Source organism: Homarus americanus, unplaced genomic scaffold (assembly GCF_018991925.1).
Source record: "Homarus americanus isolate GMGI-L3 unplaced genomic scaffold, GMGI_Hamer_2.0 scaffold23578, whole genome shotgun sequence".
NCBI classification, from domain to species: Eukaryota; Metazoa; Arthropoda; class Malacostraca; order Decapoda; family Nephropidae; genus Homarus; species Homarus americanus.
Genome location: NW_024733231.1, coordinates 3,290,509 through 3,309,155, shown reverse-complemented (window position 1 = coordinate 3,309,155; position 18,647 = coordinate 3,290,509). Strand labels below are relative to the sequence as shown.

At 46.6% G+C, this 18,647-nt stretch overlaps 1 protein-coding gene across 1 annotated transcript in view; it reads right to left on the bottom strand.

The window, feature by feature from the left end:
- LOC121869478 (exostosin-1-like) overlaps positions 1-11,191 on the bottom strand; it is a 40,727-nt gene extending 29,536 nt beyond the window's left edge. The window contains exon 1 of the mRNA XM_042370831.1: positions 11,138-11,191. Within this exon, the coding sequence (XP_042226765.1) occupies positions 11,138-11,191 (54 nt within the window). The remainder of the gene's footprint in view (positions 1-11,137) is intronic.
- Positions 11,192-18,647: the final 7,456 nt, after the last annotated feature.

Below are 18,647 nucleotides of genomic sequence, written 5' to 3'. Positions count from 1 at the left end.
AAGACCCAATAGGACCCCAAGACCCAATAGGACCCCAAGACCTAATAGGACCCCAAGACCCAATAGAACCCCCAAGACCTAATAGGACCCCAAGACCCAATAGGACCCCAAGACCCAATAGGACCCCAAGACCTAATAGGACCCAACCAGCTATTCGAGAGAGTTGACATGTAAAGGGAACTAATAGACTCCACAAGATTGAAAAAGATTCGTGTTTATGTTAGTTAATGAGAAGTCTACCTGATCTACCTGACACACACTTCACCTGACACACACTTCACCTGACACACACTTCACCTGACACACACTTCACCGTCCATGGAGTTTTACATACGACATCTTGACTTCATTGGCCATTTAACGTGGGATACCTTTGGGCCTATACACCAAGGGACTAAAGTCAAGATTCTGTGGCCATTTACCGTAAAAATCTGTGATAATCTAGACACATGATTTTGGTTAGGGTTCTGGGGTCATTTAACGTAAGAATCTGTGATAATCTAAGAATCACACGGTTTTAGTTAGGATTTAGAGTCATTTAATGTGAAGTATCTCCGAGAAGCTGAGAATCCAGACCCAGTAGTTTAGGTTAGGATTATGAGAACATTCAACTCAAGGGCATTAGAGGGAGACCCGACGGCGGCCCCTGGATACTCTCTCTCTCTCTCTCTCTCTCTCTCTCTCTCTCTCTCTCTCTCTCTGGTGAAGGGCTACACAAGTATCACTCAGATATTAACTCAAGGACTCGTAGACGTAATGTTCACGACACTGGAGTAAATAATCCACTTACAGATGTAATTATATATGCAACCTGCCCCCCTCCACCCACCTGTCCACCCTGCCCTGCCCTCTGCCCCCCCTATCCACCCACCACCGTACACCCAGCCCCGCCCTACTGCCCCAGACAGACACACGACCTTCCCTCCTGGTCACAAGGACTTTGCCGCCCACCCAACTACCCACCCACACACACACAGCATCTAGCATCTTGAGTCGCCCCGCCCACGGAAGTCTCCACCTAATTATTAGCGAGGGACCGACATTACCCTCTTAAATTATGGCTGGTGAAAAAAAAATTACACACATAAATAAAATAAACTTTCTGCCTTTTATGAAGAAAAACAAAAATCAGCGGCGAAAAAGAACAACAATATAAGTATCGTTACAGACCAAAAGTTGTATAGATGAAAGAGGTTCAACTCCCGGAACAGCCAGCGGTGGTGCACGTGGGTTAGTTACACTTTTGGGAAGAACACCGCACAACTAAACGTAGTTAACTAACCAGAAAACCCAAGTAAGCGTAAAGTGTGTCGGCGAGTTGCAAGCGTGAGGACATGTCCGCCTGGGACTCTCATCAACTCTAAAACATTCTGCCACCTAAAAGAAGAAAATTCTCATCATAGACGAACGTGTTAGCTTGCTATTACACCAGATACAGCCACCAGACCAGTACTAGCAGCTAGTGGGGTACGAGTAAAGGATATTCTGACGTGATTTAACTTAATGAAACCTGCAGAGTCGAGTGCTTGTGTATCTGTGTCTATGCACTGTACACCCTGGTCCCTCCCTTAATTCTGTCTCCTAACTAATGATACGTCAACATATCCTCTATAGAATCTTTAGTAAACTCTTATGGTATTTGGGGCGTAATTGGTGAGTTTTATTTTTAGTTTAAGTCCAACAACGAGGAGTAACAGTATCGTAAGAACCTTTGAGACTCTGGCACCCTTATCTTTAGTTGCCATCAAGACAGTTTTGAGAAGACCCGGTGAGTCATCCACTGCAGTTGTACACATCCTGTTTCCCTTCAGCTCTGTGTGTGTGTGGCACGGCGTGAGTCCTGGCACCAACCTCACACCCGGATTCTCTTAAGTTAATATATCAATTTCCCTCCAAAACTTTCGTTCTTGTCCACAAAATGACACTTGAAATAATACCTGGAGTGTATAAAATGGCTGTCACCTGAGGATTAACCAACCCAGCTTAATTTACCTGATCATTAATTACCCTAATGCTAATCTAATGTAACCAAACTTAACCTAACCAATCCCCCGAAATACCGTAAGGAGAAATAATTAACAAGTGAACATAAATTGAACTCAGAATGTTAATGAATGTGAACTAGTGAATATGAACCTTATATCCACTACTGTTAAAAGGTTCTACAGTTTAATTATCTACATAAAGCATCAAGACTCGCTGTAGTGGCTACCTAAGACATCCAAGATAATGACGAAAACAGCGTTGAAACTACACAGAGACGATCCCCTCTCCCCATCCTCCCTAGTAGACGCGTTCACCGTTACCACCTACAGTACACCCAGCGGCTCCGGCTACGTCTGGGGCATAGTATAAGTCAGCTTACAAGGATTAAACACTCAAGCTTATTTTACCTGAAGATTAAACACTCAAGCTTATTTTACCTGAAGATTAAACACTCAAGCTTATTTCACCTAAAGATTAAACACTCAAGCTTATTGATACATACTGTGTGTGGGTGTGTGTGTGTGTGTGTGTGTGTGTGTGTGTGTGTGTGTGTGTGTGTGTCAAATCTAATACCAGCCAATCTACTTGTGGTTTAAGGGTGTACGGTCGGGGACTCAACACACCCCAACACTGTAACGCTACAAGTGTCCATCATGCTACAGTTACTCACAAACTCTCAGATAAAATAAATATCTCTCGTAACTTAAAGGCTAAAAAAAGTCTTCTAATCGACAAATAAATCAGAAAATACTTAGACTTTTGTTTTAGATACAAGACAAAATTGAATATTTTTGTCTCCTAACTGAGTGCTAAGTGAAGGTATCTAGTTAAGGTAGAGTCTCAGTGTTAATTTGGTCTCCTAACTGGTGTGTTAAGTGAAGAGTATCTAGGTATCGTCAGGACAATACCAGATTCTTCAAGGTGGTATAGTGACTCAGGGAAGGCAGAGGATGACTACTGACCTCCCCACACTGTCCCTGTCCTCCCCACTCTCCTTGACCTCCCACACTGCCCTGACCTCCCCACACTGTCCCTGACCTCCCACAGTGTCCTTGACCTCCCCACACTGTCCCTGACCTCCCCCCACAGTGTCCTTGACCTCCCCACACTCTCCTTGACCTCCCCTACACTGTCCCTGACCTCCCCACACCGTCCTTGGCCTCCCCACACTGTCCCTGTCCTCCCCCACACTGTCCCTGACACTCCCCACACTGTCCTTGACCTCCCCACACCTGTCCCCTGTCCTCCCCCACACCCTGTCCCCACACTGTCCTGTCCCCCCACACCCTGTCCCCTCCCCACACCTCCCTGACCTCCCCACACTGTCCCTGACCTCCCCACTGTCCCTGACCTCCCACACACTCTCCTTGACCTTCCCCCCACACTGTCCTTGGCCTCCCCACACCCTGTCCCTGACCTCCCCACACTGTCCCCTGACCTCCCCACACTGTCCTTCCCTCCCCACCTGTCCTTCAGCCTCCCCACACTCTCCACACTGTCCCTGACCTCCCCACACTGTCCTTGACCTCCCCACCTGTCCCTGTCCTCCCCTGTCCCAGCCTCCTCTCCTGTCCCTGAGCCTCCCCCCACTGTCCACCTCTCCTTGACCTCCCCACTGTCCTGACCTCCCCACTGTCCCTGACCTCCCACACTGTCCTTGACCTCCCTCCCCCACTGTCCCCTTGTCCAGCCTCCCCACTGTCCTTGACCTCCCCACTGTCCCTGGCCTCCCCACACTGTCCCTCCACACTGTCCTGACCTCCCCACACTGTCCTGACCTCCCCACACTGTTCTTGACCTCCCCACTGTCCTTGACCTCCTCACACTGTCCCTGACCTCCCCACACTGTCCCCTGACCTCCCCCTGTCCTGTCCTCCCCCACACTGTCCTTCCCGGCCTCCTCACACTGTCCTTGACCTCCCCACACTGTCCCTGTCCTCCCCCCCCTGTCCTTGTCCTCCTCACACTGTCCTGAGCCTCCCCACACACTGTCCCTGACCCCCCACACTGTTCCTGACCTCCCCACACTGTCCTTCCCCCACACTGTTCCTGACCTCCCCACACTGAACCTGACCTTCCCACCTGTTCCTGACCTCCCCACACTGTCCTGGCCTGGCCTCCCCACCTGTCCTTGACCTCCCCACACTGTCCCTGACACTGTCCCACACCTCCCCTGTTCCTGACCTCCTCCCACACTGTCCTTGACCTCCCACACTGTTCCTGACCTCCCACACTGTCCTGACCTCCCCACACTGTCCTTGACCTCCCACACTGTCCCCTGACCTCCCCTCTCCATTGACCTCCCCACACTGTCCCTGCTCCTTCCCACACTGTTCCTGACCTCCCACACTGTCCTTGACCTCCCCACACTGTCCCCAGCCTCCCCACACTGCCTGACCTTCCTGTCCCTGACCTCCCCACACTGCCCTTGACCTCCCACCACACTGCCCTTGACCTCCCACACTGCTCCCTGACCTCCTCACCTCTGTCCGCCAGCCTCCCCACACCTCCACACCTGTCCCCTCCCCACCTCCCCCACACTGTCCTTGGCCTCCCAACACTGAACCTGGCCTCCCACCTCTCCCTTCACCTCCCCTGTCCCCCCCTGTCCCTGACCTCCCCACACTGTCCCTGACCTCCCCCACCTGTTCTCTGACCTCCCTGTTCCTGACCTCCCCACACTGTCCCTGACCTCCCCACACTGCCCTTGACCTCCCCACACTGCCCTCCCTCCCACTGTCCCTCCCCTCCCCCTCACCTCACTGTCCTTGGCCTTGGACCTCCCCACACTGTCCCTCCTCCCACCCTCCTCCTCCACACTGTCCTTGACCTCCCAACACACCTGACCTGTCCCACTGTCCTCCTCCCCACACTGTCCCTGCCCCTCCCCACTGTCCTGTCCCTGTCCTGACTCCCCCACCTGCTCCTGACCCCACACTCCCCACACTGTTTCCCTGTCCTTCCCACCTCCCCACACTGTCACACTCCCTATCCCCCACCTTCCCCTCACACTACAACCCGTCTATCACCTTCCCTACAACAACACCCCCATTACACCCCCCCAGATCACAACAATAACAGACAGGTAGAAGACAGAGACAGACAGACAGACAGACAGACAGACAGACAGACAGACAGACAGACAGACAGACAGACAGACAGACAGACAGACTCACTATGAACCACTACTGCAGTATTATCGTCTCCATTAACATTCAAATTGATGCCATAAAATGCCAACTCCTCGTTAAGGCCAAGTGTGAACTGTCCTGGATTTGTACCATGACACAATGCCATGACACATCCATACTATGACACTGGCTATGACACCAAAATCAAAAGGAATGATGAGAAGTAACATAAATGACGTCAAAACTGTACCGAGACTCTACGTTAACTAAGACACAAAAACGTAACATAAAAGTAGAGTGTATGACGTTTTAAATGACGTCAAAACTGCACTGAGACTCTACGTTAACTAAGACACAAAAACGTAACATAAAAGTAGAGTGTATTACGTTTTAAATGACGTCAAACTGTACCGAAAGACTCTACGTTAACTAAGACACAAAAACGTAACATAAAAGTAGAGTGTATTACGTTTTAAATGACGTCAAAACTGCACCGAGACTCTACGTTAACTAAGACACAAAAACGTAACATAAAAGTAGAGTGTATTACGTTTTAAATGACGTCAAAACTGCACCGAGACTCTACGTTAACTAAGACACAAAAACGTAACATAAAAGTAGAGTGTATGACGTTTTAAATGACGTCAAAACTGCACCGAGACTCTACGTTAACTAAGACACAAAAACGTAACATAAAAGTAGAGTGTATGACGTTTTAAATGACGTCAAAACTGCACCGAGACTCTACGTTAACTAAGATACAAAAACGTAACATAAAAGTAGAGTGTATGACGTTTTAAATGACGTCAAAACTGCACTGAGACTCTACGTTTAATGCCACGTAAATAAAACAAACAGTAATTATGGTGTACAAAATAGCATTAAAAGTTAGAGAGAAACTTTACTTTAACATGATACATAATTTAACATCCTCCAGGTGACCTTAAATGAGGAAAACTTCAGCTCTAAAAACAAGGTCAATGGTGGTGAGGTCAGAGGAAGGGCAGATCAATAGCCAAGCCTAAGACGACACTTGAGTGATGGATAATGTTAAGTGTGAATGTTTGGTGAGGGTGTCAACATTCATCTCCTCCTCCAGCGATTAAACACACACACACACACACACACACACACACACACACACACACACACACACACACACACACACACACACACACACACACACACACACACACACACACACACACACACACACACACACACACACACACACACACACACACACACACACACACACACACACACACACACACACACACACACACACACACACACACACACACACACACACACACACACACACACACACACACACACACACACACACACACACACACACATACACACAGCTGGAGACCACACACATATGCACATACAGCTGGGAGCAACACACACACACTAACCTTGTCATGGGAGCAGCGTTTCCTCGTCAGGGTTAAAACGCATAAAACTTCTATTAATTTTTGTCTCCTAACTGGTGTGTTAAGTGAACGTATCTAGTTAAGGTAGAGTCTCAGTGTTAATTTGCTCTCCTAACTGATGTGTTAAGTGAACGTATCTAGTAAAAGTTGAGCTTTCAATTTAGCGACGTATTTCTGTAAATCATAAAACTTAAAGACATCATCCCAAGATTACTTGAAAGCACTTGATGTAACCTAACATAAGCAGCTTAATTTTGACGGGAAACTCCTTTTTTTTTTCCTTGTCACTGTTGCTGTCATTCTATTTTCTTTCTTTCTTTCACTCCCAAGCTTCTCCTCCTCCTCCACCTTCTACCCCGATACTTCGTTTTCCTTCTCTTCTTTCCTTCTCCCCACCACCCCTTCTTCCTCCTCCTCTTCCTTCTCCCCTCCATCCTTCCTCCTCTTCCTTCTCCCCTCCCCTCCACTCCTCCTCCTCTTCCTTCCTCACCTCCCCCGCCTCCTCCTCATGGCCAGCAGCACCCCGGGAAGCACCACCTACACCGCATCATTTACTTGGGTAATTTCACGCCACAATTCCTCAACTCGTGTAAAAAATACTCTGTAGTAATGGCTGGAGTCAAGATGGTGTGAGTGTTCCTCCTAGCTGAGCCTGGTGCCTAGCTGAGCCTGGTGCCTAGCTGAGCCTGGTGCCTAGCTGAGCCTGGTGCCTAGCTGAGCCTGGTGCCTAGACGAGCCTGGTCCCTAGCCAAGCCTGGTGCCTAGTTGAGCCTGGTGCCTAGCTGAGCCTGGTCCCTAGCCAAGCCTGGTGCCTAGCCAGGCCTGGTGCTAACTGAGCCTGAGTGCCTAAGATTGAGCCTGGTGCCTGAATTGAGCCTGGTGCCTAGCCTTTGAGCCTGGTGCCTGGCAGGCCTGGTGCCTAGCTGAGCCTGGTGCCTAGCTGAGCCTGGTGCCTGGCCCAGGCCTGGTGCCTAGCTGAACCTGGTGCCCTAGTTGAGCCTGGTGCTAGTTGAGCCTGGTGCCTGGCTGAGCCTGGTGCCTAGCTGAGCTGGTGCCTAGCTGAGCCTGGTGCCCTAGTTGAGAGCCTGGTGCCTAGCTGAGCCTGGTGCCTAGCTGAGCCTGGTGCCTAGCTGAGCCTGGTGCCTAGCTGAGCCTGGTGCCTAGCTGAGCCTGGTGCCTAGCCGAGCCTAACGACGTATGTCTACCCTAGTCTAACCTGGATATGTCTTATCTAAGCCCTTGGTACTAGTGGAGCTCCAACTAATGTCCTAACAGTATCTCTCTACGGTCTCAAATGTCCCTAACTCATCCTACAATATCCTTAACTATCCTACAATATCCTTAACTATCCTACAATATCCTTAACTATCCTACAACATCCTTAACTATCCTACAATATCCTTAACTATCCTACAATATCCTTAACTATCCTACAATATCCTTAACTATCCTACAACATCCTTAACTATCCTACAATATCCTTAACTATCCTACAATATCCTTAACTATCCTACAATATCCTTAACTATCCTACAATATCCTTAACTATCCTACAATATCCTTAACTATCCTACAACATCCTTAACTATCCTACAATATCCTTAACTATCCTACAACATCCTTAACTATCCTACAATATCCTTAACTATCCTACAATATCCTTAACTATCCTACAATATCCTTAAGTATCCTACAATATCCTTAAGTATCTGTTCATGCTATAGTCTGGGTCATTAGGGTGTCACCAGGTAGTTGTCATGGGGTCTGAACCATTAGGGGCAGGGGGTGGTAGGCCAAGGGCAAGGGACTAGTGGTAGGCCAGGGGCAAGGGGTGGTAGGCCAGGGGCAGGGGGTGGTGGTAGGCCCGAAGGAGGACGTGGTAGGCCAGGGGCAAGGGGTGGTAGGCCAGGGGCAGGGGGTGGTGGTAGGCCCGAAGGAGGACGTGGTAGGCCAGGGGCAGGGGGTGGTGGTAGGCCAGGGGCAAGGGGTGGCAGGTGTCCACTTGCGTTAGCCTCGTCGTTCTTCATTTGTTTATTTTCCCCAGTGTGTTTACCTCCCTCGCCTTTGTTTACTCAATGATTGTTTATAAATCTCTCGTGTATGACAAAATAAATTAGATTCTTTATTAACGCCTCGAGCAGTGAAAAATACAGCCTCGTTTGTATATCTTTTACACAACAAAAATATATCGTTATAAGCATCGCGTTGTATATAGTAAAAAAATATATCTTTCCCTTTATAAACTTCACTTGAGTCACGAACACTAAGAGCTTATGTATATCAACTCACTTCACCCTTTACAAATTATCGCATATACTTCGTTCCACATCATTATCTATTTATCTACAATTTATTAGCCTTTTGATAATAATAGATCACTACTTTACACAAATATTTCAAGAATGTTACTCTATTTTGTTGTAAAAGTTATCACAACAAAAATATATATAGTGTAAGTTCGTATCCCCTAGTTGTTTACTGACGTGACATCTAGCGGTGGAATTTGGCAACACTATCTTGTTTACATCTTAAAATATTCGCCAAAGTATTCGCCATCATCATCATTATTATTATTTACGATTATGATTATTATTATCTAACCCACCACATCATAATGGTAAAATAAGCTATTGCGTGTTGAAAATTGTATATAAATGAAGATATATATAACTAGAGGCGAACAATGATAGATATATACAGACAGGTGTATATAAAGGCACTGTACATACAAAGTCAGATATGAATAGAGAGCTTTCATAAACAGCTATACATATATATATACAAAGGCATATATATAAAATCATACAATTTATACACACATACATACATAAACATATATACAAACATACACACAGACTCTACATAAGGAAGTGTAGTGGTAGTGGCAAACTGTGGTAGATTCCTCCTAACCTCTCCCCACCATGACGATCATCAACACCCCAGGGGTCAAGTTAAACTCAACAGTGTGACCTTCTGACACACACACACACACACACACACACACACACACACACACACACACACACACACACACACACAGGTCGGATTCTCAAGCATTCCTATAGTCTGTGTTTCTCGTAACACCCGAGTGACGCAACTCTGTCCAGTCCTGACGTCATTTTCCCCAGTGGTGGTGCGTCCTCAGAGTCTTCAATTAAAGGGATTAAATGGGGCCCCAAATCCTAATGGGCCCTTATTCTAACGGGCCCTGATAGTAATGGCTACAGGGGGGGGGATTTGATCTGTACCCCCCTCCTACCCCCCTTTCTTAGCATCTTTCCTCCACCCCCCTCCCTCTATAATGACGTCAGAGGTAAACATTATGTCAGCGACTCTCAGGGCAGGTGATCACACACACACACACACACACACACACACACACACACACACACACACACACACACCAACAGTTTTTTCTCATTAAAGTCTCAAAGTCATTCCATATTCACAAAAGCACAGTCATGGCGCCAACTCTCAGACAAGATAGTGCTATTTTTTTTCCTCGAATTCGCGACTAAAGCGCCAAATATTCAAGAATTTACTATCTGTGGCGCCAAAATTCAACGCCAAATGAAACCGAGGGGCTAAAAATTGTCACTTAATCCGCGCCAAAACCAGAGAACGCGCCAACTTTTCCCACCAGCACGATGACGTCTATTCCCTAGTGTCAAGTTTCAGAATATGTTCAACAAATAGTTAGACACAACACAATCCACTGTCCTCTTCCACCCTGTTTAAACACTGTGATCCAAAAAGTGGTAGAGAGAGAGAGAGAGAGTTATCAAACGTATCATCTAAGTCAATACTCTTAATACTGTGTAAATTATAATCTCAATCTCTCACGACAAGTCAACAACAATTGTCACTACATAGCATAACGGGGATTACCTGATAATTAAAACACCTGCAGCTTATTTCACCTGATTATTAAACACCATAATGCTACCTGAGGAAGGGGGGGGGTTAGGTTAGGTTAGGTTAGGTTAGGTTAGGTTAGGTTAGGTTAGGTTAGGTTAGGTTAGGGAAAGCATCTTAAGAGTCTGAACTCACGACAAAGATAGATTCTCAAAGGTTCTATCATTAAGAGAACGTTTCTACCTGAATAATTTAGCCATAACATACGATAATAACAAAAAATGGCGTCAAAACACCACTATGACTAATATAAGTCACCAACCCTCAAGAGACACGACACATATCAATTCATAAGAACCTAACCTAAGCCAAATAGCGTTAGGATGTTCAATCAGGTAAAAGAAGCTAGGGTGACTAATCTTCAGCTCCTGTCTATAAAGGCTACCTGACTATAATTCGTCTTCCTGGCCCAAAAAAAATTTCTTATACCTCATACCTGTATAAATCACGTTCATAACTAGATACAATCAGGTAACTCGGGTCTACCTACGTTCCTACGCCTCAGCATCGACACCTCCACACACCTGTAAAAACAAAAGAGTATTAATCATCACTACAGTAAAAACAAGATTAAAAAAAACACAGGTTTATGAGTCGTTTTTATGAGCTAATGTTTCCATATAAAGATAATGACGATCAAGCTGTAATGCCTGACAAGCTTACATGAATCTTCCTCATGTTCACAATGTCCTCCACAGTTTTCTTTTCAAGCTGCATCTTTCCCAGCTTTAAATATTTCTCAGCAATATTTACAGATAAATTCTCCACTAATGTAAGTGATAAGGAGGCGGCGGGAGGGGTAAGGATGAGAGAGATAGTGAGAGAACACACACACACACACACACACACACACACACACACACACACACACACACACACACACACACACACACACACACACACACACACACACACACACACACAAAAGTCTTACCAACACAGCAGCTACATCTTGTGTACTGGAGTTAGTTAGGTTAGGGTAGGTTAGGGTAGGGTAGGGTAGGGTAGGTTAGGTTAGGTTAGGGTAGGGTAGGTTAGGGTAGGGTAGGTTAGGAATAGCTCAAATAAGGTTAACAGTGGTAACTAGGGTGATAAATAAACCTGAAGGAGAGGAACTAATCTTCAGGTGATCCGAGAGAAGAATGGTCTCGTTAAACAAGACAGTAGGTATTGCTTCTGTAAACATCAACGCCCTCAACCTACCTCCCTGTGTACCCTGGAGAGAGGGAGGGAGGGAGGGAGGGAGGGAGGGAGGGAGGGGAGAGATGCCCAAAAAGTCTCTCAGGTAATAGGGTAGTGAGGACTCCTTGCCGACGCCATTAAGCAGGTGAGTACACTGGTTGTCAAAGGGTTAGTATGCATAATGAGCTAACCCTTTCCAACCCTTGTCTGAGTGGGTTTATTCCCCTTTGCATCGCCTCCCTTCTGTTTCTCCATCATCTCTCCTTTCCTCCCTGTTCTTAATCCTTTCCTTATTCTCTTTTCTTAACCCCTCCTCCTCCTCCTCCTCCTGCCCCCCCCTCAATCTCCCTCAATTTCTCCCCCACTCCTGTTATCTTTCCTCCAACACTCCCCCACACAGGCGTTATATTAACCTCTACCAGTGATAAAATAAATATATATTAATAAATAACAAAAATCACCTGTTGTACGAATGGAGGTGTGAATGTTGAAGAGATGAACTGGAAAAACCACGAGGCATATCAAGAGTCCGCTAACACTACTACTACCACCACGAAGAATAATGTATTTCGGGCCAATTTATGATAAAAAAATGTGTAAAGACGTAAGTTAGCTTAGGGTGAATTACTGTGGTGATGTAGTGCCTTTAAATGAGGATATACAGGGGAGGGGTTGGGGAGGGAGGGGAGGGGGGAGTGAGGGGGCACATGTAAACACAGCCACACCCTCGCTCACAATAGACTGACCCTCACCTCCACAGGGTTAAGAACCGTGTATATTATTATTATATTACTACAGAGATGTGCGTGGGGTGGTGGGGGTCAGGGGTGGTGGGGGGTCAGGGGTGGTGGGGGTCAGGGGGTGGTGGGGGGGTCAGTGTGGGGGTCAGGGGTGGTGGGGGGGGAGGCAGGGAGTGGTGGGGAGGCAGGGGAGTGGTGAGGGGTAGGGGTGGTGGGGTTGGGGAGGGATGGGCTAGGAGAGAGAAACGCCTTTAGATAAGGGAGAGCAATGGTATGTGTCAGGTGAGTCAGGCATAACCCAGCCCTCCTCTTCTCTTCTTCTTCTTTCTTCTTTTCTCACACACACACACACACACACACACACACACACACACACACACACACACACACACTACTACAACAGAACACGTACAGTAAAAAACCAGTATTGCCATAGCTTGAGAGAGAGAGAGAGAGAGAGAGAGAGAGAGAGAGAGAGAGAGAGAGAGAGAGAGAGGAGACAGAGAGATATAAACTTAAAGGGAATGACAGACACATACATATATACGTGTGATAGAGAGAAAACTACAGCACCAGCAGGAGGACCACAGCACCAGCAGGAGGACCACAGCACCAGCAGGAGGACCACAGCACCAGCAGGAGTGACCTCAGCACCAGCAGGAGGTCGTAGAGGGCACTGCCACGACCACGCCAGACGACCCGCCAAACATGGTTAAAGTAACATGAATCCTGACACCACCCAACCTTCATTGTCACCCGCTGAGTCTGATATACCCTGACCCTCCCTGACCTAGCCTAACCCTCCCTGACCTAACCTAACCCTCCCTGACCTAACCTAACCCTCCCTGACCTAACCTAACCCTCCCTGACCTAACCTAACCCTCCCTGAATTACCCTGACCTAATCTTAACCTCTCCCTCATCCTCCCTCACCTCTCCCTCATCCTCCCTCACCTCTCCCTCATCCTCCCTCACCTCTCCCTCATCCTTCCTCAGTGTAACTCAAGTCCTCCAAGTTTCTTTAATTTCCCGTGTGGCACTCCAAGGATTTCTTCGGCGCTTCCAAGACCTCCGATACTCTTCTAGGACCTCCCATAACCTCCAATACCCTCCTAGGACCTCAAGTACCCTCCTAGGACCTCCAATACCCTCCTAGGACCTCAAGTACCCTCCTAGGACCTCCAACACCCTCCTACGATCTCCAACACTTTCCTACGACCTCCAACACTCTCCTCCTACGATCTCCGACTCTCTCCTAATACCCCCAACATTCCTCTAGGACTCCTCGGACAATCCTGTGAATCCCCAGGTGATGCTGTAACCTGTCTCTCCACCCATCCTTCGTAAGCAGATAGACTTTTGGCGTGAGTGAGTGAGTGAGTAGTGGCCTTGAGTGAGTGAGTGAGTAAGTGGCCTTGAGTGAGTGAGTGAGTGAGTGAGTTAGGGTACAGGGCAGACTTGTGGTGAGTTTAGTGCGAGTGGTGGACGAGGCAAGTGGCTGGGTGGAGCTACCAGATTAACCAACTAAGGAACCCCGCAATACTAAGTAGCCTGAATGGTAGCCGACACAAACACACACATTACTGCCACCACCACCACTACACCTCAACCCACCACCACTACACCTCAACCCACCACCACTACACCTCAACCCACCACCACCACTACACCTCAACCCACCACCACCACCACCACTACACACCTCAACCCACCACCACTATACCTCAACCCACCACCACTACATCTCAACCCACCACCACCACACCTCAACCCACCACCACCACACAAACACACCTCCACCTAACAACCCCTTGAGTACGATGAACTAAACCCAGTGAATACAATGACTTAATCCTTCATCATAAACACCATAACACGACCCATTCCTCCAAGTAAAACGACGTTGTAGTCAAAGAATTAAATCACCGTACTTATGGGTCTAACGACAGCTTGATGCAGCTTTTAAAACAATACCCCAAAGTAATGAATTATTATGCAAATCAGCCTCTTCTCTCCGGCTAGCTCAAGATGTTATGCAAAAGGCAGTAATACCGTAAATATGCTGATGATGCAATTACCAGAAAATGTGAATATATTAAAGAGATATTATGTTAATGAAAGGATTTTGCATATACGGGTTTGTGGTTAATATCTGCAGTAACACAAGGGGGGGGGGGGGGGGCTGGGAGAGCTTATGGTGGCAATGATGTTGTGACGACTGAAGAGTTCCTGTTAGGGTCCAGCTGTCAGTGAGTGAGTGTCTGTTGTGGTGAATATTATTTATAGGTGATGTTGAGAATGTACTTAACTTTAACCTAACCTAATCTAACCTAACTTAACCTAACTTAACTTTAACCCAGCCTAATCTACCCAACTTAACCTATAACCTAATCGACCTCAACCTAATCTACCCTGACTGAAACCAAACCTAATCCAATTCAACGAGAGAGAGAGAGAGAGAGAGAGAGAGAGAGAGAGAGAGAGAGAGAGAGAGAGAGAGAGAGATTTGTCCACGCCTCAGCCAAACAGAAGTGGCCCCAACAGTCTACATTAATGACAAGAAAATGTTGAACCACTCTATATTAATTAGGAAAGTTAACACAAACCCTTTAATTAAAACACCTGTTACATTCTTGTTCTTTACGTGTGGCTGGAGAAGGTGCCATCCAATTAGTGACAGCACTAACACCACCCCTGACAACACTACCACCACCCCCTGACAACACTACCACCACCCCTGACAACACTACCACCACCCCTGACAACACTACCACCACCCCTGACAACACTACCACCCTGACAACACTACCACCACCCCTGACAACACTACCACCACCCTGACAACACTACCACCACCCCTGACAACACTACCACCACCCCTGACAACACTACCACCACCCCTGACAACACTACCACCACCCCTGACACTACCACCCCTGACACCACCAAACCACCCCTGACAACACCCAGAAGAAGCCCCTCACCTGTAAGACAGTAATCTCAGGTAATGAATCCAATTAGTGATGTCCTTACTTTTGTTAATGAACCGTCAGCCAGGATGATCTTTGGCTGAGGAGGAGGAGGAGGGGGGTGAGGAGGGCGAAGCAAGACGGGGTGTGGGTGGGGTGGTGGGTGGGTGGGGTGGGGTGGGTGGGCACGGACAACAGCTGGGCAGACAGTGTGGGGGTACAGAACTATACCTGTCACAACAACCAATCATGTTGACACGATACACCCGGCCAGTACACGGTGACAAAACACAGGTTAGGTTAGGTTAGAGTTAAGAATTAGGTTAGGTTAGAGTTGAGTTAGGTAAGGTGAGTTAATCGTAAGGTAAAAATAAACAGACGTGAGATAATCTGGATGCAATACCTTAACAAAATATTTTTATTTCATATTCCCGGTACAATATCTCTCTACCTCCCTCAGGACAGATAAGCCTTCACTGCCTTTGTCCGTCTAAGTGGGTTCCTGAGCCCTATTGGAAGACCCACCACAGCTAGGATATTCAAGTATATCCTCTCTCAAAGGCTTTAAGGTTGAGTCTGAATACGAATTTCACTGATTTCGTAACATCTGTGTATTTGGGTGTTTTGTCATGTACGGTTAGCCTAGTGGTACGGTCGCCCTTGGTCTTGTAATAAATTTTCTGAAGTCTGTAGATTTTTTTTATTTTTTTTTTTACGGTCATTAACCCACTCAGGCACAGGTCGTTTTTAATGACCCACATCAAGGCCTTGGGGGCGAAAGTATAATAAAACAACAATATGATAATAATAATAATAATAATAATAATAATAATAATAATAATAATAATAATAATAATAATAATAATAATAATAATAATAATAATATATATAAAATTAATAAAATAAATAACAATTATAACAATTTAGAAAAAATGAAAAAATATCAAGAGTGAGAAATACAGTATGTATATTGTGTTGTCAATAGTAAGAGAAACAACTGAGACCCTGCAATTAAGTGTAAATGAGGCAGAAAGTCAGATCAGCAACCTGGGACTTGGTCACAATTTTCGTGATGCCATATGCAGGGTCTACCATTAGACAACACATTATGCTTCCAATATCTTCCCAGGCGGTAGTACCTCCCTGTTTGATAGGTGCCTACTACCTTAACAGCCCCTCAGAACACACACAGAGAACAGCACCTTAACAGCCCCTCAGAACACACACAGAGAACAGCACCTTAACAGCACCTCAGAACACACACAGAGAACAGCACCTTAACAGCCCCTCAGAACACACACAGAGAACAGCACCTTAACAGCCCTTAGAACACACACAGAGAACAGCACCTTAACAGCCCTCAGAACACACACAGAGAACACGCACCTAACAGTACCTCAGAACACACACAGAGAACAGCACCTTAACAGCCCCTCAAAACACACACAGAGAACAGCACCTTAACAGCACCTCAGAACACACACAGAGAACAGCACCTTAACAGCACCTTAGCAGCACCTCAGAACACACAACAGCTGGGTGCTCCTCCCCTGACAGCCTCCACACCACTGCCAGTCTTCATCACGTCTGGTTAGATCTTCATTACCATCAACTCTTCTCTCGTGGTAACTGTCATTACTTCGCCACTTAAAAGAACAATTCAACTCTTTTCCCCCCTACACAAGACTCTACCCCACCCCTCCTCCCCCCCTCAGCCCCCTCATCCCCTCAACCCCTCATCCCCCTCTCCCTCAGCCCCTCACCCCCCCTCCTCACACTCAGTTCCCTAACACTAAATAACTAGATCACGTGAAGATTAAGCACCCCCAATTTATTTCACCTGATAACTAATTAAACACCTTAACGCTACCTGGCTGGATTAGGTTGGGTTAAGTAGACCGAAAAACAACAAACTGAAAACCTAACCTAACCTCAACATACAACTAATTGAAAAACAAAGAAAGAAAAAACATTAAATAACAAACGAAAAATAAAAAAAAACACTACTAAATAAAAAACAAAAACAATCAGGAATCAACAAACACAAACAGGTGACAGGAATAAAAAAAAAAAAAAACTATCAGGACTCACAAACACAAACAAGTGACAGGAATAAAACTTCTCCCCCGCGACCCACAACAAAAATAAAACTGGTCTTTCATTTCCACAAGTTTTCAAGATATAGAGAAATTTCATGTTTGTCCTCCTGGTCAATAACGCCTCCGAGATCCACCTTCGCTCGCTGGGGTCCTGAAGAGTCCCTGAGTTACCGGAGTTTGAGTTTTAGTTACTGGAGTTTGAGTTTGAGTTACCGGAATACGAGTTTGAGTTACCGGAATACGAGTTTGAGTTACCGGAATACGAGTTTGAGTTACCGGAATACGAGTTTGAGTTACCGGAGTAGGAGTTACAGTTACTGGAGTAAAAGTTGAGTTACCGGAGAGAGAGAGAGAGAGAGAGAGAGAGCCATATCTGTCCCAATTATCACAACATCCGCTCAGTGGTTGCAGAAAATAACAAAAAAAACATCCAACCCGGATCCTGCTGTTAGAAGTCGACTGTTATGCCCCAATGCAACAGGATAACCGAGGAATAGGATAGGATAGGATAGGATAGGATAGGATAGGTTAGGATAGGATAGGATAGGATAGGTTAGGTTAGGTTGATGTGTGTAATTATATCAGAGATGATTAAGTGGTCACGTCCTGTTTGGTGGTGGCATCAAGAGGTCAGAGGTCATGGAGAGTTCGAGTCTGTCACGAGTCATAGGTCAAGGGGACACTGAGGTCACTTGTACCCACCTCTTGCTCCCAGATAAACACATCAGGTACTGTACAATGGTGTTGTAGTAGACGCCTAAGAGGGACATCATGTCACCTGTGCTACCTGTACTAATAAGAGGCTGCAATAAGAGGTCATAATCCCATCTCTCTATCATAGTGCCATCACCCCAAGGTGAGAAGTGCCATCGACTTGTCATCCCCCGAACACGTCAATTAACTAGAGGTCAATACGAGAGTGGTAGATTAAAATTACTTTAAGGTTAGGTTTTCCCGAGATTATGCCATGGGTTGGTCGGCTTTAAGGACAGGTTAGGGTTGGCACTGTACTGCTGCAGGCCAGTCAGCTGAAGGCGATCCCGGGTGACACTACAGCAGTCACCAATCGTATTAGATTATATTACGAGGTCATGATGGTGTGAATGGGACTAGGAAGGGCTGGGAGGAAAGGGGGACTGGGAGAAGGGGGACTGGGGAGAAGGGGGGACTGGGAGGGGGGGACT